The sequence below is a fragment of the Colobus angolensis genome, unplaced genomic scaffold (genome assembly GCF_000951035.1).
Source record: "Colobus angolensis palliatus isolate OR3802 unplaced genomic scaffold, Cang.pa_1.0 Scaffold321, whole genome shotgun sequence".
Classification (NCBI taxonomy): Eukaryota; Metazoa; Chordata; class Mammalia; order Primates; family Cercopithecidae; genus Colobus; species Colobus angolensis.
The window spans coordinates 76,568-100,743 of record NW_012116500.1 but is presented as its reverse complement, the minus strand read 5'-3'; the positions used below and the strand labels follow the sequence as shown (position 1 = coordinate 100,743).

The window sequence follows — 24,176 nt, the reverse complement described above, 5'->3', positions numbered from 1 at the left end:
TCAAGGGTGACAGCTGGCCCTGAAGGCCTGTGCTCTTCACCTTCGTAAAGGTGCCAGATGTTCTTTCATGGTCGTTATGCAGTGAAAGTCCCTGACCGCCTATTGCTGAGCCTTTTTAAGTGTCTAACAACAGTGCTACTTGGGAAGCCAGTGTTTGCTCACAGTGTCTGCGGATGACTCTAGAAACCTTTTCTAACCCCCTAGAGTATTTCTGGTTTCAGGTCTCGTGGCTTCTTTCTTTCCATGCGTCACAGCTGACTTTAGTGCATACCTGTTATCACTTAGCATCCGCGATCTCACCGGTATTACTTCCCGGCTTTGCTCAAACCTCCTTCCTTCTCTTCAGAATGCCCTTCCAAGCTGGGTACAGTGGCTCACACCTGTAATCCCAGTACTTTGGGAGGCTGAGGCAAGTGGATTGCCTGAGCTCAGGAGTTCGAGGCCACCCTGGGCAACATGGTGAAACCCCGTCTCTACTAAAGTACAGAAATTAGCCGGATGTGGTGGCTTGCACCTGTGATCCCAGCTACTCAGGAAGCTGAGGCAGGAGAATCGCTTGAACCTGGGAGGCAGAGGTTGCAGTGAGCTGAGATTGCGCCACTGCACCCCAGCCTGGGTGACAGAGCGAGAGTCTGTCTAAAATAGTAAGAAGAAGGTCCTTCCAGTTCTTTCAAGGTATTCTTTAAACCTCATCCTCAAATTCCTCTTTCTCTGTAAAGCCTCATGTCACTCCAGTCCACTGTAATAATCTTTTCAATTCCTATGGTATTTATCATTTGGGCCTTTAATTTTATAATTCATTAGACGTTCATTCATTCACCTGCCTCACCTTTGGCTAGCACGTCCTCCTTGTCCCTAGGTGATAGGAAGCTGAAGGAGACCCACCTGCAGAGAACTCACAACCGAGTAAGGGAAGGAGATGAACAATCATCATCATGGTGTGATGCGTGCTTTCTCATAGGAGTGCATTGAGGGCTTTGCCAGCCTAAGGGAGAAAATGATCAGCTCTCTTCAGAGAAGTTAGAAGTATTTCGAACAGAGAATTTGCACACTTGCCTGGCTCTTAAGCATGAGGAGGGGCTTGTCAAGTGAAAGATGGAGGTAGGGCGGTGGGGAACAACATTCAGGATCAAGAGAACAGCAGTGGTGGAGATGCGGGGGCCCAAAGCACCGTGGCGGGATGCAGCTTTCATAGTGATTCACTCATGTCTACAACCATAACATCTTTTTACCGTTCTTTCCAGTCAGGTAACCAAGTCCTTGACATTCAGCCAAGTGCCCTTTACATAGTTGACACTGAATTTGAACCTTGACATTGTTCCCGGGGGTGACGGTTTCCCGAACAGGGGATAAGTGGACTCACGTGAGTGGCTGTGACTGGTTTTGCTTTTGTGTTTGCCCAGACCAAGGATGCCCTCTTCACGATTCTCCATGACCTCCGACCCCAGGACCGTTTCAGTATCATTGGATTTTCCAACCGGATCAAAGTATGGAAGGACCACTTGATATCAGTCACTCCAGACAGCATCAGGGATGGCAAAGTGTACATTCACCATATGTCACCCACTGGAGGTAAAGATGACACCTTCTTTTCACATCGGCTTGGCTTTGACATAATACGTGGTTTTTTTTTTTTTTTTTTTTTTTTTCTGCTGAGAGACAAAGATTTGAAAGCTGGGGTTGATGGCAGGAAAGGAGACTGCGGGTGAGAGCTTTCTCAGCAGCCTAGGTTGCTCCGAATACCAAATCCGTACTCTCCTTTCCCAGTCTCCAAGTGAGGCTGGTGAAGTTCTGGGGGAAAATAACCTGATAGGTGTTTGGAGGCTTTCCTGGTTCATCTCATGGATCCTGTTACAAAAAGTCTTGCTGATACAAAAACAATACTGTTTTTGGGGGTGGAGAATTAAAGCCACATGGACCAGCCAGTGGTTCACGCACAGGGACAGATGGAACTGCTTTGCAAAACAAGGCGGGGCAGGGGCAGGTGGAACTGTTTTGCAAAACGAGGGGCGGGGCAGGGGCAGGTGGAACTGTTTTGCAAAACAAGGAGGGGCGGGGGCAGGGGCAAGGGCAGGTGGAACTGCTTTGCAAAACCAGGAGCCCTGTTGGTAGACCTGCAGCAGAGTGAGTGAAACCTGTATCGGGTGGCCTGGGAGGGTTGCAGAGGTAAAATGTGATGGGGAGGATGTGGGCTCTTAGCCACTGTACGCTTGTCTTGGGTGGTGCCCAGGTAAGGATGCAGAATGTTAAGAGAGGAAAGATCATAAAGAATTCTGAGAAGAGTGGAGAATCAGAGCAGTGTGTTACCCAGCTGTCCTAGATGTTAAGTGCTCCCAACTCAGGACCTGTGCCGTGCTCTTGCCGTTCTCTGTATCAACAGTGCAGTGGACACGGAGGAGGTGCTCAGTATTGGAGCATTTAGAACAACTGGACCTACTCCCTGCCCCCTGCCTTACAGGCTCTGTACAGAGACAGCACCTCCTGGTTAATTCCACTTCAGTTATCTGGAAACCTGTAAAACACTCTGTTCAGTCTTTTCCCATCTGGAATTTTCCATCTTTCATATATTCATGGTTTCCCAATCCAAGACAAAGCCCTCATTTCCCAAATGAACTTAATTTGGAACTTGATCTTGCTGGGCTGGTACTTTCATTTACACTGGGATTTCCTACTAGCCTCCAAAACAGTATAATCTCGGAACTGTTTTGGTGTTTGATGAGAGAAATAGAAGATTAGATTTAATATGATAGTGATAATCTATGGCAAGAAATCCAAATCCACAATACCGTAAAATTCTTGAAGGAAGAGATTTCTCTTCATGTTAACATAGCTCCCACCTCCATGCACGGTTCCTGACATAGAGGGCATGCTCAATGGATATTTGTAGATTGGATTTATTTTAAGGGTCCTGCTTAGAAGAATGATGTGTGTGTGCTGGTGGAGTGGGGTCCATGGAATAATAAACAGCTTTAGAAAATAGCTGGGCCAGGTGGGGTGGCTCACGCTTGCAATCCCAGCACTTTGGGAGGCCAAGGCAGGTGGATCACCTGAGGTCCGGGGTTCAAGACCAGCCTGGCCAACATGGTGAAACCCCATCTCTACTAAAAATACAAAACGTTAGCCGGGCGTAGTGGCAAGTGCCTGTAATCCCAGCTACTTGGGAGACTAAGGCAGGAGAATTGCTTGAATCTGGGAGGCAGAGGTTGCAGTGAGCCAAGATAACGTCAGTGCACTCCAGCCTGGGCGACAGCAAGGCTCTGTCTCAAAAAAAAAAGAGAAAAAAAAAAAAAGAAAATGGCTGATGTACGTTAGGGTCTTTTGGACTCCAAGCCTTAGAAACCCCATGGGTTTCCTTTATTTTTCTTGACACCGCCTTGCCCTGGGCTCTGCAGGTGAACAGCAAATCAGCCTGCTTCTCTCTAAGATGTGTAGCGTCAGGATTGAGAGCATGGATTTGGAAGCCAGGCTGCCTGGGTTTGAATCCAGCTCCACCTTCTCTGTGCTTCAGTTTCCTCATCTGTAGAATGAAGATAACAATGGAGTCGTTATCAGGATGGAGTGAGCTAAAGCATTTCAAGTGGTTAGAATGGTCCTGACACATAGAAAGTCCTCTTTAAGCATCAGATGTGGCCATTATTTTCGGGTAACCCCTCTCACTGGTGCTTGTGAGTCCTTTGATGACAGCTCCTCTCTGTTTTCAGTGGGCAGGAGATGCCCCCCTTAACATGGGCTTGATGCCAGTCCCTGCACGGCCTCTGGTGGCTGTGTGCCATCGGGAAAGCTAATCCATCCCTCTGCCTGGCCTCTCCTTGGCTTTAAAGTGGAGTGAGAGATTTGGCACCATTGCTGAATACAGACAAGAAAAAAAAACAAATGCCAGTTCATCCTCGCTCACACATCCAGGGGCACTAAGAAATGAGACAGGGCCCTAAGAAAGGCAAAATAGGCCAGGCACAGTGGCTCATGCCTGTAATCCTAGCACTTTGGGAGGCCAAGACGGGCGGATTGCCTGAGGGGAGCTTGAGACCAGCCTGGGCAACACGGTGAAACCCCATCTCTACTAAAATACAAAAAACTAGCTGGGCGTGGTGGCTTGCGCCCATAGTCCCAGCTACTGGGAAGGCTGAGGCAGGAGAATTGCATGAATCTGGGAGGCAGAGGTTGCAGTGAGCCGAGATCACGCCGCTGCACTCCAGCCCGGGTGACAGAGTGGGATTCCATTTCAAAAGCAAACAAACAAAAGAAAGGCAAATTAGTGATTCCAATAAAATGTTAAATAACTTTCCTTCCATTTGGACTCTGCATCTTAGCAAGAACTACGGACATTTGGTCGTGGGCATAGCCTTATCTACTTCTTTAGCTAGAAAATCTGGAGGATGTAAAGCCCTGGGGGAGATGATCCGGTTCTCTCAGTTGTGGTACATTTTAATTTTAAATTTCAATGTTTGTGGGTCTGGAGTAGGTATATGTATTTATGGGGTATGTGAAGTATTTTGATACAGGCATACATTGTGTGATAATTACATCAGATAAATGAAATATCCACCACCTTAAGCATTTGTCCTTTGTGTTACAAACAATCCAATTATACTCTTAGTTATTTTTAAATGTATCTTGAAATTATTATTGAATATAATCACCCTGTTGCACTATCAAATGCTAGATCTTCTTCATTATTTCTAACTACTTTTTGTACCCATTAACTATCCTTCTGCCCCACCCTCTACTACCCTTCCCAGCCTCTGGGAACCATCCTTCTCCTTTTATCTCCGTGAGTTCAGTTGTTTTAATTTTTAGTTCCCACAAATAAGCAAGAACATGGGAAGTTGGTCTTTCTGTGCCTGCCTTAATTCACTTAATATAATGACCTCCAGTTCCATCCATCTTGTTGCAAATGACAGGATCTCATTCTTTTTTATGGCTGAATAGTGCCCATGGTATATATGTACTGCAAATGTGGTAAAATTTGCAGGTAGAGAAAAGTGCCTCCAGTCAGGATGATGGATAATGGATGGTGGTGATGGTCATCAAACTCTTAAGTTTACTACAAATCATGAATTGGACACTTAGAATGGGTGATCTTTTGGTCTATAGATTTTATCTTAAGCCATTTAAAAAAAAAAAAAAACAAAGGAAATAGGTGTTCACACTACAGTAAAGTCTCTGCTTTACTTGGTGACAGTGGGATGCTGGTAGCTTAGTTCAGTGGAATTCTTAGCTAACCCGGAAACCTCACTGTAGCTGGGATTTCAGCCTCAACCACCCAACCACCTGTCTCTCCATCCACCAAACAAATACTTGTTCAGCTCCTATCAAAGACACAGGCCCCAACTTTATTTATTTATTTATTTTGCTCCCAAACTTAAATTTAATCATAAAGTAGTAAATTTAAGAATACAGGGGGCCAGGTGCGGTGGCCCACGCTGGTAATCCCAGCACTTTGGAGGCCAAGGTGGGCAGATCACAAAGTCAGATCAAGACCAGCCTGGCCAACATGGTGAAACCCCGTCTGTACTAAAAAAATACAAAAATTAGCTGGGCATGGTGGCATGTGCCTGTAATCCCAGCTACTCAGGAGGCTGAGGCAGGAGAATTGCTTGCTTTAACCGGGGAGGCAGAAGTTGCAGTGAGCCAAGATCACGCCACTGCACTCCAGCTCAGGCAAGAGAGCAAGACTATGTCTTAAAAAAAAAAACAAAAAAAAAAAACATGGGTGGCCGGGCATGGTGGCTCACGCCTATAGTCCCAGCACTTCGGGAGGTTGAGGTGGGAGAATTGCTTGAGCCCAGGAGTTTCAGACCAGCCTAGGCAACATATTGAGACCCTGTCTCGAAATAAAAAAAGAAGGAAAAGAAAACATGGGAACATTCTTTTTTAAGGAAGCAGTAACCTGTAGTGTAACATACATGCAGAGAAATACACATGTAGTAAGTGTACAGCTTGCTATGTTTTCATAAACTGAACAGAACCCGGACCCAGATCAAGAAACAGAACACTGAGAACTCTAGAAGCCTGCTCATGTTCTCACCCCATTTTTTCTATGGAAGTATCTATTCGAAAACATTTGAGGAGTAAAGAAAATCATCCAAAGAAAAAAAAGAGAGAAAAACCTCCTGCTGTCCACAGATACCTGCTAATGTCATTGGTGTTTATTCTTCCATCGATTCTCAGAGTTGAGATTTGTTTTCTATTTTGGATAGGTTTTCTAAGCCACATATTCCTGATAAAGTTTTTCTTCCCTGTCGTTCCCAACTTTATTTTATTTATAAATTTATTTTATTTTTATTTTTTCTGTTGAGACAGCATCTCACTTTGTTGCCCAGGCTGGAGTACAATGGCACAATCTTGTCTCGCTGCAAGTTCTGCCTTCTGGGTTCAAGTGATTTTCTGACTTTAGCCACCCGAGTAGCTGGGATTACAGGCACGCACCATCACGCCCGGCTAATTTTTGTATTTTTGGTAGAGACAGGTTTTTTCCCATGTTGGCCAGGCTGGTCTCGAACTCCTGACCTCAGGTGATCTGCCCACCTTGGCCTCCCAAAGTTCTGGGATTACAGGCATGAGTCACCGTGCCTGGCCGGCCCCCAACTTTAATCAGAGCTGTTGCTGACAAGGGCCTCTGAAGGAAAAAGGGTGGCCAGGAGGAGAAATATTTCATGCCCCCTTCCTCTGTGGAGTTCTGACAAGCTGAGGTGATCTGAAGGGACAGGAAGCCAGGAAAGGAGGGACAATGAAGGCAATAAATTCGTTCTCTCATCAGCTCCACCCAGCCCTGGACAACGCTGGAAGGCATCTGAGATGTCAGCAGCTACCCTCCTCTTCATTCCGTGCCCCTCCTCCCCTCTGCAGCTGTTTCTCCCTGCACATTCCTGCTGTCCTCTGTGCTCAGCACCTTCCTGTTCTTTTCAAAAGCATTCTCAGAAAAGGGCACAGAAGTCACTGAAGCTCAGGTAGTGGAGACTGCTAAACGAAGGTGTCGCCACACGCCTTCTGGGGAAGGTTTGTTACAGCGGGATAATCCCCGGTCACTTACATGCATCTAGTAAACAGTTTGCATTTAGCAAGTTTCTGGATGGCCCCCTGACATCTTACTCCTGTGAGCACTTGGGTGGTTGAGCGTGAACTACAGCTATGAAAGTGCATTCAGGCTGGGCGCGGTGGCTCATGCCTGTAATCCCAGCCCTTTGGGAGGCCAAGGTGGGCAGATTACTTGAGGTCAGGAGTTTGAGACCAGCCTGGCCAACATGGTCAATCCCGTCTCTACTAAAACTACAAAAATTAGCCAGATGTGGTGGCTCAGGAGGCTGAGGTGGGAGAATTGCTTGAACCTGGGAGGTGGAGGTTGCAGTGAGTGGAGATCGTGCCATTGCACTCCAGCCTGGGTGAAAGAGCTAGACTGTGTCTCAAAAAAAAAAAAAAAAGAAAGTGCATTCAGGGTGGGGAGGTGAGTGCAGAGGCTTGAGCTGTCCCGTGTTGGTGTCCTGCAGGCACAGACATCAACGGGGCCCTGCAGAGGGCCATCAGGCTCCTTAACAAGTACGTGGCCCACAATGACATTGGAGACCGGAGCGTGTCCCTCATCATTTTCCTGACGGATGGGAAGCCCACAGTCGGGGAGACACACACCCTTAAGATCCTCAACAACACCCGAGAGGCCGCCCGAGGCCAAGTCTGCATCTTCACCATTGGCATCGGCAACGATGTGGACTTCAGGCTGCTGGAGAAACTGTCGCTGGAGAACTGCGGCCTCACACGGCGTGTGCACGAGGAGGAGGATGCGGGCTCGCAGCTCATCGGGTCTGTGGTCTGTCTTCGTAGGCATGCGAGGCTGGTCGAGGGGCTGAGGGGTGGCTGCAGTGGGAACTTAAGAGAGGACTGTGTTGCTGCACCCCAGACTTGCATCCACTGACAACGATCACAGCTCATTGCAATGGGAGGTATCACAATGTGTTTTGAAGCCCGGCAGATCAGAGTTCAAATTCGGATCCTCCTTTGTGACTTTAGGCAAGATTTTTTTTTTTTCTTGTGATGGAGTTTCACTCTTGTTGCCCAGACTGGAGTGCAATGGTGTGATCTCAGCTCACTGCAACCTCCACCTCCCGGGTTCAAGCGATTCTCCTGCCTCAGCCTCCTGAGTAGCTGGGATTACAGGCATGTGCCACCATGCCCGGCTAATTTTGTATTTTTAGTAGAGATGAGGTTTCTTTCTCCCTGTTGGTCAGGCTGGTCTCAAACTCCTGACCTCAGGTGATCTGCCTGCCTCGGCCTCCCAAAGTGCTGGGATTACGGGCGTGAGCCACTGCACCCAGCCCTAAGCAAGATTTTAAGACAGCCTGTACCTCCGTTTTCTCATCTGTAAAATGAGGATTATGATTGGTTGCAGAATTTAATGAGAAAATCGCTATATAAAAACACCATGTAAAGCATTGGCACAGTGACCATCCCATATTAAGTATTTAATGAGCTCTTGTGGATCATTGACATCCTGATATTTCAAAGCACTTTTTAGTCAGTGTACTTTTATTCTACTCTGTGAGTAGTAGAGTACTGTTATCTCCATTTTGAGTACTAGTTAAAAGATACTTTTATTTAGAAGCAAAACCACCAGATAAAACTGGTAAATAATCAGATTATTTTGAGGTGGAGAGTAAATGAGATCTTTTAAATGAGAGGTTGGGGAAAACTTAGATCTTTTAAAACAGAAATAGCTTCCCTCGGATATTATGTTGCCACACACAGTCTGCCACGTTGCTGTTGACTGAGTGAAGTGCCAATTCCCAGTTCAGTGTGAGGCCCTTGAATCTGCATCGTGGCATATGTGGTATCTACTAAAAAGCAAAGGGGAGGTTTGGGTAGATTTACGGGTGTTTAATAGCCATAATCAAAGGACGTTTATTAATGATAAATGGAAGTGGAGACCCCTAAGGTGTGCAGTAAAGACAAGTCCTTGGTTGGGATTTGCCACCATTTCCTCCCATGCTTAATGAAAGATGTAAATGAAAACACAGATTTGCTTCCCACATTTTAAAAATTATTCAAAGCTAGAGTCAAAGGGGAGAATCTGATGCACTGGATAATAGAATTGAGATTCAATAAGGCATTCAGAAGCAAAAGCAATGATGCTGCAACAAGTCAGCTGCACTGCCATCCCACTGAAACTGTGATCAGTACCCGGCATTTATGAGAACTTACGATACACCAGGAATTTCTATGTGCATTATCCCGGATGATGCTCACAGAAATCCTAGGAGATAGGTGTTTTAGGGTAAAGGCTATGCTGCAGTACAGAGATGATGAAAGGCAAAGGCTGAAATAACATAGCCATTTACTTCCCTCTCCGGTAATGGTAACAGGCTAGATGCTGCTCCAGAAAGTCATTCAGGGACCTAAGCTCCTTCTGTTTTATTGCTCTGCTTCCCTCAGGTGTTGTCCTTAATGCTATAGGATTGAAATTTCGTCACTATCACTCTAGTTTTCTAGCCACAAAAAGGGAGAGAGAAAAGAAAGCCAGCATGAATTTTAAGCAAATATTGAGAAGTTGCACATCTCACGCCTACCCATATTCCATTGGGAGGACATAATCATGTGGCCATTTGTGGCCTCGATGGAGGCTGGGAAATGTGGTTTGTAGCTCCGTGGCCAGAGCTGAATTCTCATGAAAGAAGGGGAAAATGGACTTTCGGGGACAGCTAGCAGGTGACCAAAGAAGTACTGTTAACATCCTGATTTTATCGATAAGGAAACTGAAGTTCATAGAGGTTAAGTCACATGTCCCAAGACACACAGCAAGGAAGCGACAGAGATGGAAGTCTAATTCTGCAGTCTATACTTTCTAGATCTTTTGAAAGGGAATTTTAATTGTCTCGGTACTTAACAAGAAGCAGTCATGTAACTTAACTACAAGAAAAGCAAATGCAAGCAAATGTTATATGCACAAACTCACACAAATCAGATTTCTCAAGTAGAATGTACTGCTTAAAGCACATCTGGAATTTGTATTTGGTTCTAAGAAAAAGGTTTTTTAAGAGGTCCTTTGAGAAATGTAAGTGTGCATAAAGGAAATTTACAAAGAATAGCGAGGGAATCTCGAAACTGTATCACAGGAAGAGTAGTTCATGAGCCTGGGGATTGATCGGGCTTAAAGGAATGACAGCATTGGTTTTTAAGCATCCAAATGTCTGTTGAAATGGATTAGACTAATTCTGTATTGTTCCAGAGGCAAAACTGAAACCAGTGGGTGGAAATTTCAGGGAGGAAGATTTTAATCTACTAGAAGGAAGTTCTTACTCATCATGAGGGCAGTTGAAAAACAGCTCAGGAGCCGTGTGAGAGAATGCATCCCTCTCATCAGCGGCATTCAGCCTGCTGCCTCGTGACCTCCTGGCAGAAATGTTGTGTGGGGTGCCATGTTGGACTCGATCGCTTCCAGAATCAGACTCATCCCCCTGAGGGTCTGCATTTTCCTTTAGGACTGTCCTGCCTGCTGTCGGAGCAGGGCCCTGATCCTCTGTCCCTGTGCTTCCACCGCAGGTTCTACGATGAAATCAGGACCCCTCTCCTCTCTGACATCCGCATCGATTATCCCCCCAGCTCAGTGGTGCAGGCCACCAAGACCCTGTTCCCCAACTACTTCAACGGCTCGGAGATCATCATCGCAGGGAAGCTGGTGGACAGGGAGCTGGATCACCTGCACGTGGAGGTCACCGCCAGCAACAGTAAGAAATTCGTCATCCTGAAGACGGATGTGCCTGTGGGGCCTCAGAAGGCAGGGAAAGGCGTCACAGGAAGCCGCAGGCCTGAAGGCGATGGAGAGGGAGATCCCAACCACATCGAGCGTCTCTGGAGCTACCTCACCACAAAGGAGCTGCTGAGCTCCTGGCTGCAAAGTGACGATGAGCTGGAGAAGGAGCGGCTGCGGCAGCGGGCCCAGGACCTGGCCCTGAGCTACCGCTTCCTCATTCCCTTCACCTCCATGAAGCTGAGGGGGCCGGTCCCGCGCAAGGACGGCCTGGGGGAGGCCCACGGCATGTCAGCCGCCATGGGACCCGAACCGGTGGTGCAGAGCGTGCGAGGAGCTGGCACGCAGCCAGGTACGAGGCACCTGTGCCAGCCAGGTGTGGGGGACGCAGGCCTGAGATGCCACTCACCTCCTCCACAGGGAGCCCCAGCAGGAAGCTGTGTTAGTCCATCTTGCTATAATACTTACAAACAATAACCCAGACCGGGTATAGTAGCTCACGCCTGTAATCCCAGCGTGAGCTACTTTGGGAGGCTGAGGTGGGATCGCTTGAGGCCGTGAGTTCAATACCAGCTTGGGCAACACACAGAGACCCTGTCTCTACAAAAGAAAAAGAAAATGTAATTATCTATGTGTGGTGGAATGCCTGTAGTCTCAGCTACTCAGGATGCTGAGGAAGGATCAGTGGAGCCCGGGAGTTTGAGGCTGCAGTGAGCCATGATTATACCACTGCTCTCCAACCTGGGTGACAGAGCAAGACCCTGTCTCCAAAAAACAAACAACCAAAAAGCAGTAACCCTGTAGAGAGCTCATAGTCTTCAGAGAGTATTGTACACTGTAGTACGCACATTGCTATACACTGTGGCTGTCTAGAGAAATGAGAAAAAGGTGACATTTGAGTCAGAAATATCACCTAGTGAGGTCAGTCCATCAATAAACCATCAATAAACTGAGTGCTTGCCAGGTTTCAGGCATGGGCAGAAGCACTGAAATGAACATACCAATGCCCATTTTTCAGTGCCTTTCTATATTTTCAAGCACTTCAGAGTTATGTAGTATAATTTAATTGTATGCTTGATTTTATCTCCCCGAGAGCACGTGGGAAGGACCAAGGTATGGATTCTTGCAAGAATCCGGTCTTGACATGTCAGTCTCTGAGAATCTGAACAGAAGCAGGCATGGTCAGTCTCGGTGCCATTCTGCTGGGTGTGTGAGTAGAGACCAGAACAAGAGAAAGGAAACACAATGAAACCAAAGCAGGGCATTGTATTCCTGGCAGATCTGCTTGTGGAAAATCGCGTTTCATATGCATCACATTTTTTTGGGTTCCTGTCAAGTTCTGTCTCCTAGGAGAGGAAACAGGTTGATCAGGCCCTACTCCGTACCCCACCAGTGCTGTCCCATTTATTCCTCACACTCTAGAGTCTTAGAAAGACCTGGGTGTGGAGAAAGCATGCAGTTAGGATTCACCAACCTTCCTGACCAGCTGTGAGGCCTGAGGCAAGTGTCTCAACCTCTCTGAGCTTCGGTTCCCACTCCCCAGCCCTGAACGTGGAGATAATCATAGTTTCCCTGCAGGGCTGTTGTAAGGACTACATACGGAATGCCATGGGCACACAGTGAGTTTTGCACAAATGTCAGACATGCCTTCCATGGAGGCACGGAGTACCAGGAATTTATTGATAAGTTCGGACCCCGATAGCGAGGTTACAGTTGACGTGGCTATTTCAGAGAGGATGGAGCTTGTCTTGGCAAAACTTACACAATTTTTGCTGTGATTAAAAGCATGTGGCAGGATGCTATCACTTTCTGCTCATGAGATCCATGCCACATCCAGGAAAAATGGCTTTCTGAATAAGATCTTGATGACAGGTCATCAGCCCAAATCTCCACAGCTTCAGGAGAGATCAGACCCAGGTGATACAAGACTCGGGGCCAGAAAGACAGAGGAGACAACCAACTGCTTACTCAAAAGGGTTTTTTGTTTTTTTCTTTTTTGAAAGAAGATTCTTCCTTTCCTTAAAGCTCTGATGGTTTTTAAATTTAAATTTTTTTTGAGAGTTGGTGGCAGCTGCCACTCCTCAAAGCAGTCATCCATCCTCTTTCCTGTCAAATCTACGTTCTGCCCAGATCATGCTGGTCAAGACCAGTCTTGAGAAGCGGGTGCTTCAAGAACATTTCGAGACCTCACTCGTTAATTTCTGTGAGCAGTAAAAACCAGAGAAGAGAAGCACAATTTTGCTAGTACTAACAATTTGACATGTTATTGATTTTATTTATAGATATTAATTACTTTTAGGTTATTCTTTCATTGAATATTCAGAGCACCAGTACTTTGAAATACGAAGTGTTTCAAAATCTTCTGCTTTGTGAATTCCGCCGCACACGTAGCTACAGACGCTGGATTATAACTGTACCTCTTTTTTTACATTGTTGTTTGTTTTTGTTTTTGTGTTATCGTGAACGTAAAACTTACCACCTTGCCCATTTTTAAGCGTACAGTTCAACGCTGGTAAGTGATATTAAGTATATTGACACTGTGGTGAAACAGATGTCTACAACTTTTCCATCGTGCACATCCGAAATTCTACAGGCCCACTGAACAACTCATTTCTCCCTTCCTCTATAAATATATCTCCAGTGTGATAAAATATTTTCCCCTATAACATACACAAAAATAGCAGAATAGTATCTAATTCACAGAAGAATAAAATAATTAATCCTGCACACTTTACACTCCACTTGTGTAGCTTCTATTCTTTTCTTTTCTTTTCTTTTTTGAGATAAGAGTCTCACTCTGTTAACCAGGCTGGAGTGCAGTGGTGTAGTCTTGGCTCACTGCAGCCTCAATCTCCTGGGCTCAAGTGATCCTCCCACCTCGGCCTCCCAAGAAGCTGGGACTACAGATGTTTGCCACCTTGTTGGGCTAATTTTTTTTTTTTTTTTTTTTTTGTGAGACAGGGTGTCACTATATTGCCCAGGCTGGTCTCGAACTCCTGGGTTCCAGTGATCTTCCCGCCTTGGCCTCCTGAAGCACTGGGATGATGGACGTGAGCCACCACGCCTGGCTTTACTTGTGTGTTCTGAGGCCAACCTCCCTTTTTAAGACTGATGATGTTTTAAAGGGTTTTTTGATTCTTGAAGCTATTACAAATGTACCTAAAGGCTGTGTTTTAGTCATTTCTGCTGTCTCTCTTTGTACTTCTCTCTTCATCTTCTTTGATGAATGACCATGATGTTCTCCTCCTCCTCCTTTTTAGGACCTTTGCCGGAGAAGCCATACCAGCCAAGAATTAAAATCTCTAAAACATCAGGTAAAGAAAAAGATGCGGTTGTGTGTGGATTGAGGTTAAGAGATGTTTAAAAAGTCTGAAACCAGGCCAGGTGTGGTGACTCACGCCTGTAATCCCAGCACTGTGGGAGGCCGAGGTGGGTGTATTGCTTGAGGTCAGGAGTTCAAGACCAGCCTGGCCAACATGGTGAAACCTCGTCTCTACTAAAAATACAAAAATTAGCCAGGTGTGGTGGCAGGGGCCTGTAGGGGAGGCCGAGATAGGAGAATTGCTGGAACCTGGGAAGTTGAGGGTACAGTGAGCCAAGATCATGCCACTGCACTCCAGCCTGGACTACAAGAGTAAAACTCTATCTAAAAAAAAAAAAAAAAAAAAAGTGTAAAACCAAGAATTCCTTGAAGTCAGTTAAAAATACCAGCTCATTCAGCAATGTATCAAGCCCACAACGTGAGGCAGAGCCTGAGAACCGCAGCTGTCATGAAACCATCACATGAACACTGTGGAGACAGCACAGTCCCCAGGAATCCTGGCAGGAAACCCGATGGAAGAATAGATGGGTGGCAGAGACACATTCTGACCCTTATTGAGTTTGGAAGACGTTTGTTTTAGAGATCCGGAACGTGCACCCTTCCAGCCTCTGCTATTACAAACATAAAATGGTGCTACCAAAATAAAAACGTCTGGTGTGACAGGCAGGCTTTGTTTTTGTTTTCATTTTTTTCAGTTCGTGGCTTCAGAAGGGAAGAACAGATTTTTTTCAAATGTCATGACATTTCCTTTTGCCAGCTTCCTGGGACTATAATAAAAGTTCAGAGGGAAGAACAACCTATGACTGGGTTTTGTTCTGCTGTGTCCGCGTCATCCTCTGGAAGTCTCGATCATTGCCTTTTTGCTGCTGTGCTGTACGTGCAAGCTCCTAAAGCCAGGGACATCCCAGAGATTAGCCGTGGATATAGAGTCTGCGCAGTCTCCAGGAGACGGGCTGTAATTCCTTTGAACACACACACGTAGGCTTTATGGAATGCCGGAAAAGCTTCCTCTTGGATGCTGCCTGGAGTAATGCCTTTTTGACCCCTCCCCACTTTTTTGGATCAAGCACTATCTTTCCTTGTAAAGAGATTTGGACGATTTGAGTAGAAATGGTGTGGTATGTGCACATAGAAACTCTCAGAAAACTGTCAGATGAGCTGGACAGTTGCCCTCTGTCTCCATGGGTCCTGCATCCCAAGGATCAAACCAAGAGCAGATCAGAAATACGTGAAAAAGGAATTGCATCTGTATTGAATGTGTATGGACTTTTTTTCTTGTCTTTATTCCTCAAACAATATAGTGTAACATCTATTTACGTCGCATTCCCTTTGCATTACTTGTTATAAGTAACCTAGAGATGATTTAAAGTGTATGGAAAGGCTGCGCGCAGTGGCTAAAGTCTGTAATCCCAGCACTTTGGGAGGCCAACATAGGTGGATCAGCTGAGGTCAGGAGTTCGAGACCAGCCTGGCCAATGGTGAAACCCCATCTCTACAAATACAATAATTAGCTGGGCATGGTGGTGCACGCCTGTAATCCCAGCTACTCAGGAGGCTGAGGCAGGAGAATCGCTTGAACCCAGGAGGCAGAGATTGCACCATTGCACGCCAGCCTGGGTGACAGAGTGAGCCTCCGTCTCAATAAATAAAAATAAATTAAAAATAAAGTGTATGGAAGGCTCTGCGAAGGTTATATACAGATACTACACCATTGTATGTCAGGGACCTGAGTGCACATGGATTTTAGTGTCCGTGGGGGTCCTGGAACGAATCCCCCATGGACACCAAAAGACAACTGGGTGCGTGCCTAAAAAAATGCCAGCAATGCGGGCGAGAACTTGGATCTCCTCTGGGGGCCAGTTTTTCCCTAGCAGCAAAAGACCAGCACCTTGAATTTCTTCATACGTTGCAATTTTCCGGGAAGTTGAGGCGCTTCCCAGGGAGAGCAGCGAGATCCTCTCAAGGGCCCTTCTCAGGGATGCTGGGCCAGAAAGGGCTTCTCAGCACTGAATGCAGGGATGTTAGTTTGCTGCAGCGTAAAAGCCAACTCTGTCTGGCTCATGCCCGTACTGTGCACAGCACGCAATGCAGACACATCCATGCGCACGGAAAGCAGAGGGGCGTTCAAGAAACAAGTTGTAGGCTGGTGCGGTGGCTCACGCCAGTAATCCCAGCACTTTGGGAGGCTGAGGTGGGTGGAATGCTTGAACCCAGGAGTTTGAGACCAGCCTGTGCAACATAGTGAGACGCTGTCCTTACAAAAAGTTAAAAATTAGCCCGGCATGGTGGCACCTGCCTGTAGTCCCAGCTACTCAGGAGGCTGAGGTGGGAGGACCATTTGAGCCCAGGAGTTTGAGGCTGCAGTGAGCTATGATTGCAGCACTGTGCTCCAGTCTGGTCAGCAGAGTGGGACCCTGTCTCAATAAAATAAAATAAAATAAAACGAAATAAACAAATTGTATTTGGAATATAAATCAGAAGGTAAATCTCCAATCTAGTAAGAGAATTGATATAGATTCTCAAGAAATCTTTTATCTGTATAATAAAAGGCAAGGCTGTTCACCTTTAAACAGAGGTGAATATGAGAACAGACAAGAACTGTCAGCTGAACTTTGTGGTCTCATCTGTGGACAGAAATTTCAGAGCAGTGAAGTCGGTGTGACCCAAAGGAGGGGTTTCTGCCAGTACCCTGACTGTGTGTGTGTCTGGCCGCCTGCTCACTTCTTGCTTCCCGTGCCCCTGCATCTAAGCTGGGCATGGCTCTCAGTGCCTGCGTGCAGGGGTGGCATACAGCTGACGCTGCCAATGAGCCTGGGATAGCCTATGGCTTCCTGGGAGAAGAAGCGCCATAGATCTCCCGTCATAGGAGAGGAAAGTCCTCTGCGTCTGTGCCAGTAAAGGAGAAAGCAAATAGCAAGGGATGTCTGCCTGGGGAATGGAAGCATGGGGACTGAGGACCAGTAGAGGGTGTGTAGGGATCTCTCTTTCCTTCTCCTCTCGCCTCTGGAAGCTTAGGTGTCTGTGCTGAGCTTAGGTGTGATGAAAGGAGCATTATATTGGAATTTGGAAGACCTGAAGTCAAATGTTTACTGCGAACTCCCTGGGTAATTTTGGGGAATCGTTTCCCTCCCACTCATCTTCCTCATATGAAAATTGAGGACACCTCCTTCCAGTATCATTTTCAGGATTCAATAAAATCATTCATTGGAGTGAACCTGGGAGGTGGAGCTTGCAGTGAGCCGAGATTGTGCCACTGTACTCGAGCCTGCAACCTGGGTGACAGAGCGAGACTCCGTCTCAAAAAAGAAAAAACATCATTCATGAGAAAATAGAGAGTAGCACCTACACAAGGAAGGTACTTAATACGTGTCTTTCTTTTTCTCTCCTTTTACTTCTGCTCTGGCAGTGGATGGCGACCCCCACTTTGTTGTGGATTTCCCCCTGAGCAAACTCACTGTGTGCTTCAATATTGACGGGCAGCCCGGGGACATCCTCAGGCTGGTCTCTGATCACATGGACTCTGGTAAGTTCTACCTTCCACTGTAGCATCTGGGCAAGGACAGGTAGGTACTGCATCCGCCTCTGCTCTTCAGATGGATGTCCAGTGATCCGAGGGCCACCTGATAGATGCTCAGTGAGTGTTGTCGGTGGTTAAGGGAAGTGCACGGCGCTCCTGGACTTATGCATCTGACTCCCTGCTTTATGACAAGTGCCGCCTGGCCTTGGGCACGTGCCTTCGGAGTTGTTGGCCTTGTGAAATGGAAATAGGGACACTCTGTTGGCCTGACAAAGCTATTATAAAGTGGATCAAATGAAACTGGATGTGAAGTTTTGTAAATGCTGAAGTGCTTTCAAAATCCACTGTGTAGGCTGGGCACGGTGGCTCGTGCCTATAATCCCAGTACTTTGGGAGGCCGAGGCGGGCAGATCACCTGAGGTCAGGAGTTCAAGACCAGCTTGGCCAACATGGTAAAACCCCGTCTGTACTAAAAAAGACAAAAAAATTAGCCGGGTATAGTGGTGGACTCCTGAAATCCCAGCTACTCGGGAGGCTGAGGCAGGAGAATCTCTTGAACCCGGGAGGCGGAGGTTGCAGTGAACTGAGATCACTCCAGCCTGGTGACAAGAGCGAGACTCTGTCTCAAAAAAAAAAAAAAAAAAGGAAATCCACGACGTATTATTGTGTATTTTTGTCGTAGCGTCTATCCATTCAAAAGCTGTGATGCCAGGGAGGCCAGGGTTCTAAACTCATGTCAGTTTCTTGATGACTTATACGGGACGCTCAGCTGTGAATCCACAGCTCGCTCTGTGTGCTGTGAACGTGTATGGTCAAAGGGGCTCTGTGGACCCTGTCGGTCTGTAGAGGGCCTGGGTGAAAGAGATTAGCACAGAGAAAGCTTTTCAGGTTCAATGCAGGTAACAGGCCATGTCCAGCTCTGTGAGGACAAGCTTTGGAGTGGGCACCCTGGCACTTCTCACTGCCAAGAACGTGAGTGTCTTGGAATGTTGGGTTGCACAGGGTCCCCTGGCAGGTGACATGTGTGATGCGATTATGCAGAGTTTGATCCTGGGGTTCCTTCAACACATTGTTTTCTTACGGGACTTTATAGCCTCGGAGCTAAATCTCTACTGTTTCTTATTTCGAAGGGCTCAGAAGCAAGATAGCACCTAACTGTATATGTCCTTGGAAATACCTCCTATTCTAGGAGCAGTTCCCATGGTTTCTGTCTTCTGCGAGATGTCCGTGATGGGAACTCAGCCCAAAAATGCTTAGGACTTTGAGGCTGGAAGAGCATAGGCTCTTCTCATGCTGGGATTTCTCCCCTCCCCTGACCCCTTGCCCCAGAGAAGGCCCTTTTTCCCTTGAATGTCTAAGAAGTTTTATTGGGAAGATTATTCTCAAAGCAGAGAAAACAAAAGTTAATTATATAGCAATCTTTTCTTATTGCAAATTGCAGCTTTGCCTGAGAGCAAAACACATTTTTAACGTGCATCGCCTAATTCAGCCCCAAACATCGCTAGTGCAATTGCCATCTGTTTGCTATTCAGCCAGACAGCACGGAACCCTGGGGCTTGGTTCACAGGCCTTGCTCAAGTCCGGAAAAGCCCCAGTGGTGTTCAGAATGATGAAGAAAAAAAGAAATGATTTGATTTGATAGCAGTTTACAATTTACACAAATGCTACCTCCTGGTATGCTAAATTCTGTTAGGTTTTTTATCTGTCCATCCATTTTACAGATAAGGAAATTGAGGCAGGTTTTTGTTTTTGTTTTTGTTTTGAGATGGAGTTTCACTCTGTTGCCCAGGCTGCAGTGAAGTGGTGCCATCTTGGCTCATTGCAACCTCCACCTCCCAGGTTCAAGTGATTCTCCTGCCTCAGCCTCCCCAGAAACTGGGATTATAGGTTTTTTTTTTTTTTTTTTTTGACTTGTCTAAGGATGAACACCCAAGTGGAGGAAGAACTTGAGTTTTTGGACTAAAAACAAAACAAAACAAACAAAGCTAACTTTGCATTCTCCCGCACTGCTCAGTGGCATCGTAAGATGTCCAAATTAGGATCAGCAGCCTCTGGTGGATACGAAATACACATCAGGGTCATACAAGAGTTCTTATCACTATAGCCACACTGGAAGGAAACCAAACGAACATGGTAAGCTGTGTGTAGATGCACAAATACTTAGCTTCATGCCTCCTTCAAAACCTGCATCCTCCCTCCTCTATCCCAAGATATTGGTCAGACAACAGTAAAAAAATCCACACATAACTTTACGCTTTCCCTCATTCGTTCACTCACTTAGTAACCACTGAGTGGCCTCTGTGTGTGAGTCCGACAGTGTTTTTGGTACTAGAGATACAAAGATAAGCCCAAAGGAGGAGGGAAATTCTAACTTGATGTGTTGGGCAGGGATAGATTTTTTCTTCCTTTTTTTTTTTTTTTTTTTTTGTGAGATAGGATCTTACTCTATAGCCCAGGATGGAGTGCAGTGGTGTACTCACAGCTCACTGCAGCCTTGAACTCTTGGGCTCATGGGAATGCCTGGACTCAAGCGAACTAGCTGGGACTATAGGCATGCACCACTATGACCAGCTGATTTTTTATTTTTAGTAGAGACAGGGTCTCTCTGTGTTGCCCAGGCTGGTCTTGAACTCCTGGGCTCAAGCAATCCACCTGCCCTGGCCTCCCAAGTGCTGGGATGACAGGCGTGAACCACCACTCCCGGCCAGATTTTCTAACCTGGTTTTTTTCCCCTTGGCCTTTGAGGTGTGACAGTGAACGGAGAGTTAATCGGGGCGCCCGCCCCTCCAAACGGCCACAAGAAACAGCGCACTTACTTCCGCACCATCACCATCCTCGTCAACAAGCCAGAGAGATCTTACCTCGAGATCACACCGAGCAGAGTCATCCTGGATGGTGGGGACAGGCTGGTGCTCCCCTGCAACCAGAGTGTGGTGGTGGGGAGCCGGGGGCTGGAGGTGGCTGTGTCTGCCAATGCCAGTGTCACGGTCACCATCCAGGGCTCCATAGCCTTTGTCATCCTCATCCACCTCTACAAAAAGCCGGCGCCCTTCCAGCGACACCACCTGGGTTTCTACATTGCCAACAGCGAAGGCCTCTCCAGCAACTGCCATGGACTGCTAGGTAGGAAGCTGTGCTCTCCTCACGCTGGGTATAGAGGACAGAGTTAAATTTCCCAAGCAAAGCCGATATTGCCAACACCTTTAGTTCGATTGAGAAATTCAATAGGAATGTGGTTTTTATTATATGTACAGTCAGCATATGTATGTATGTGTGTGTGCATATATATACAGTCTATACATATACATAATCTATGTATACACAGACTGCATATGTGTGTATGTATATATAGTCTAAATACATAATATATCATATATGCAGTCTATATGTACGTGTGTGTATATATAGTCTGTATATGTATGTGTGTGTATATATAGTCTACATAATGTATTATATATAATATGTATACATGTATATATGTATTATATATAGTCTGTATGTATGTATACACAGACTGATTATGTATATATACAGTCTATATATACATATACATATATGTCAGTCTATATGTATGTGTGTATATATACACAGTGTATATGCGTATGTATGTATACAGTGTGTATGTATGGTGTGTATATATACATATAGTCTGTGTATGTATGTGTGTGTGTATATATATACAGTCTGTATGTATGGTGTGTGTATATATACACAGTCTGTATATGTATGTGTGTGTATATACAGTCTGTATGTATATGTATATATATGTATACAGTATGTATGAATGTGTATATATGTATGTATACAGTCTGTATGTATTTATGGTGCGTGTGTGTGTATATATGCAGTCTGTGTATGTGTGTGTATACGCAGTCTGTATGTGTGTATACGCAGTCTGTGTGTGTGTGTGTGTGTATATATATATATACATGTATATGCAGTCTGTGTGTGTACGCAGTCTGTGTGTGTGTATATATATACAGTCTATGTATGTATATATGTATGTGTACAGCCTATGTATGTACATATATATATTCACACACACACACAGAGTCATGCCTTGCTTAATGACAGGGATACATTCTGAGAAATGCATCGTTATGTGATTTGGTCGCTATATGACCATCTAGAATATCCTTACATAAACCTCTCTAGATAGTGTAGTCTACTACCCACCCAGCTAGGCGCTGTGGTGTCTCCTGTTGCTCCCAGGCTACAAACCTGTACAGCGTGTGACTCCATGGAATACTGCAGGCAATTGCAACATGATAATAAGTATTTGTTCATCTAAACATATCTAGACATAGAAAAGGTACACTAAAAATATGCTATTATAATCCTATGGGACCATCATATTTTCAGTCCATCATTGATTGAAATGTCATGATGTGGTGCATGACTGTATATGTGATATAAAAATTACATATGTAATATGAAAATTAGATCACTACATATGTAATATGAAAATTAGATTTCTTCCTGGGCTTTCTGGGCTAAGAATGGGCTTTATAAACCAGTAGTTCTCTTTAGCCTTCTGGGAAAATGAATGAGGAATTGGAGTGTAGTCACCTGAGGGTCCAGTTCCTTTGCTCTCAGCGAGAAGACACAGACACGAGGCAGCTCGGCCCAGCGCCCAACCTGAGCAACACCCCCACCAGGGGAGGTACCCCCGTGGCCGTGCGCAGCAGGCGGGCCATTCTACCCAGCTTTCTTCAATGAGCAATTTCGCATGGGCCCCTTGCCCAAAAATAAAGAACAAGCCATTGTCAGGGCTCAGTTTAGTAGGCAGGATTTCCTGACTCTTGAACTGGCTGCATTTTGTGGGGCTTGGCGGCCCATTGTGAGCTCCCTTGGCAGACACAGCTCTTTATTCCTGTGGCCTGAGCAGTGCTGCCATCTGACCCGGAGAGTCCTGAGGACGAGGGTCAGAGATGAGCTGAGCTGACTGCTTTCCACCCTGCACCCAACACAGACCTGAGGCTGATAGAAAGGAGGCGGGCCTGTGACTGGGGAGAGGACAGAGGAAAGACGGAACACTGCTTCTCTCTTTATCTGCCCCGTCCTGTCCTCTGGACTCAGTAGGAGACCATGGTTATCATTATTTGTAGGTTAGGCAACTTTCTAGTGTTAGCAACTGGGAAGCTTCCAGCAGTCGTGGGTAAATCCCATGGTGTGGATAAATCCTCAGCTCTCTCCTCCCTGCCCCCAGAACACATGTTCTTCCATGACACCAGAAAATGTCTCAGTTCCTGCTGGGAGAGTCCAGTCTTGGGCTGTGGCCAATTGTAAGCCTTGCCACCACTGATAGCACTGAAGTTGGATTTCAGCACGAGGTTTCTGCATTTGACTGAAACCTGATGCTTTTCTTTGTCCTCCCAGGTCAGTTCCTGAACCAGGATGCCAGACTCACGGAAGACCCTGCGGGGCCCAGCCAGAACCTCACTCACCTTCCGCTCCTTCAGGTGGGAGAGGGGCCTGAGGTCATCCTAAAGGTGAAAGGCCACCAAGTCCCAGTGGTCTGGAAGCAAAGGAAGATTTACAATGGGGAAGAGCAGATAGACTGCTGGTTTGCCAGGAACAACGCCGCCAAACTGATTGATGGGGAGTACAAGGATTACCTGGCATCCCATCCGTTTGACACAGGGATGATGCTTGGCCAGGGAACGTCCAGGGAGCTCTGAAGCTGGCAGCATTAATGATGCAAGTGCATGAAGGCCCGTGATGTGGGGAGGCCATGGGGCAGCTCTTTTCATGGCTGTACATGCCTCAGCTCCTGGCAATTAGCTGGACTCCATGACCCACCCCTGGTGCAGAGTAGATCTGACGTCTGTCTGGGCAAAGGGTAGGGGCGGGAAGCCTGAATGCAAATGTCATTTCTCTCTACTCCCTCTTCCTGCCTCTCCCCACACTGCCCACATCCACGGAGGGGAGAAAGGTCATAGCTAAATGCAACAAAGTCTGTATCTTGTCCCAACCTGCTTATCTGTTCTGTTAGCCTATCATAAAGTAAGCCTTTCTGGTGAAGGAAGGTTGCTGTGAAACTTGTTTTCTTGGTGGAAATGGCCAAGTTTGGGCACTCTGCTTTTTGCCTTACACTAATGCTTAGAAAGCTGTCTTTTCAGTGGTGCGGCAGCCCCCAGATGTGTGCCAACCTCTGCTACAAAGGAATCTCTCGCTGAGTCCAGGCCACCAATCATGCAAATAGCCCATACATTTGATCATTGTAAACCATGAAGTCTTTTCTTACGAGAGGTTTTTCTTCTGCTGTGGTATCTCGCCCTTAAAAATTAGTTTTCATTAAAAGGAAATTTGATTGAAAATAGAAACATCTACAGCTCAAATACTGATCTCTTTCTAATGGGCTTTGTAAACCACGTGACTTTGTTAATGGCTGTTCTCCAATTTGTTCCAATAAGCTAAAGGCTTTTAACACACAGGACATTTTACTGGCTTGTCTTGGTGCTGAAGAGTTGGCCAAGTGAATGATGCATCTTTTACTTGGAGCTCTCCAGCCTTTGTCATAGTTCCCAGACCTTTTTTCCTTGTGGTCCTCCAGGAGGTAATCAGTTACACGTGCAGTGCTAGGACGGGAGGCAGAG

At 46.2% G+C, this 24,176-nt stretch overlaps 1 protein-coding gene across 1 annotated transcript in view; it reads left to right on the top strand.

Moving 5' to 3' along the window:
* ITIH5 (inter-alpha-trypsin inhibitor heavy chain family, member 5) overlaps window positions 1-23,916 on the top strand; it is a 55,319-nt gene extending 31,403 nt beyond the window's left edge. Inside the window, exons 4-10 of the mRNA XM_011951619.1 lie at window positions 1,404-1,572; window positions 7,488-7,797; window positions 10,531-11,090; window positions 13,999-14,052; window positions 17,467-17,583; window positions 20,323-20,700; window positions 22,957-23,916. Of these exons, the coding sequence (XP_011807009.1) occupies window positions 1,404-1,572; window positions 7,488-7,797; window positions 10,531-11,090; window positions 13,999-14,052; window positions 17,467-17,583; window positions 20,323-20,700; window positions 22,957-23,258 (1,890 nt within the window). The 3' untranslated portion in view covers window positions 23,259-23,916. The remainder of the gene's footprint in view (window positions 1-1,403; window positions 1,573-7,487; window positions 7,798-10,530; window positions 11,091-13,998; window positions 14,053-17,466; window positions 17,584-20,322; window positions 20,701-22,956) is intronic.
* Window positions 23,917-24,176: the final 260 nt, after the last annotated feature.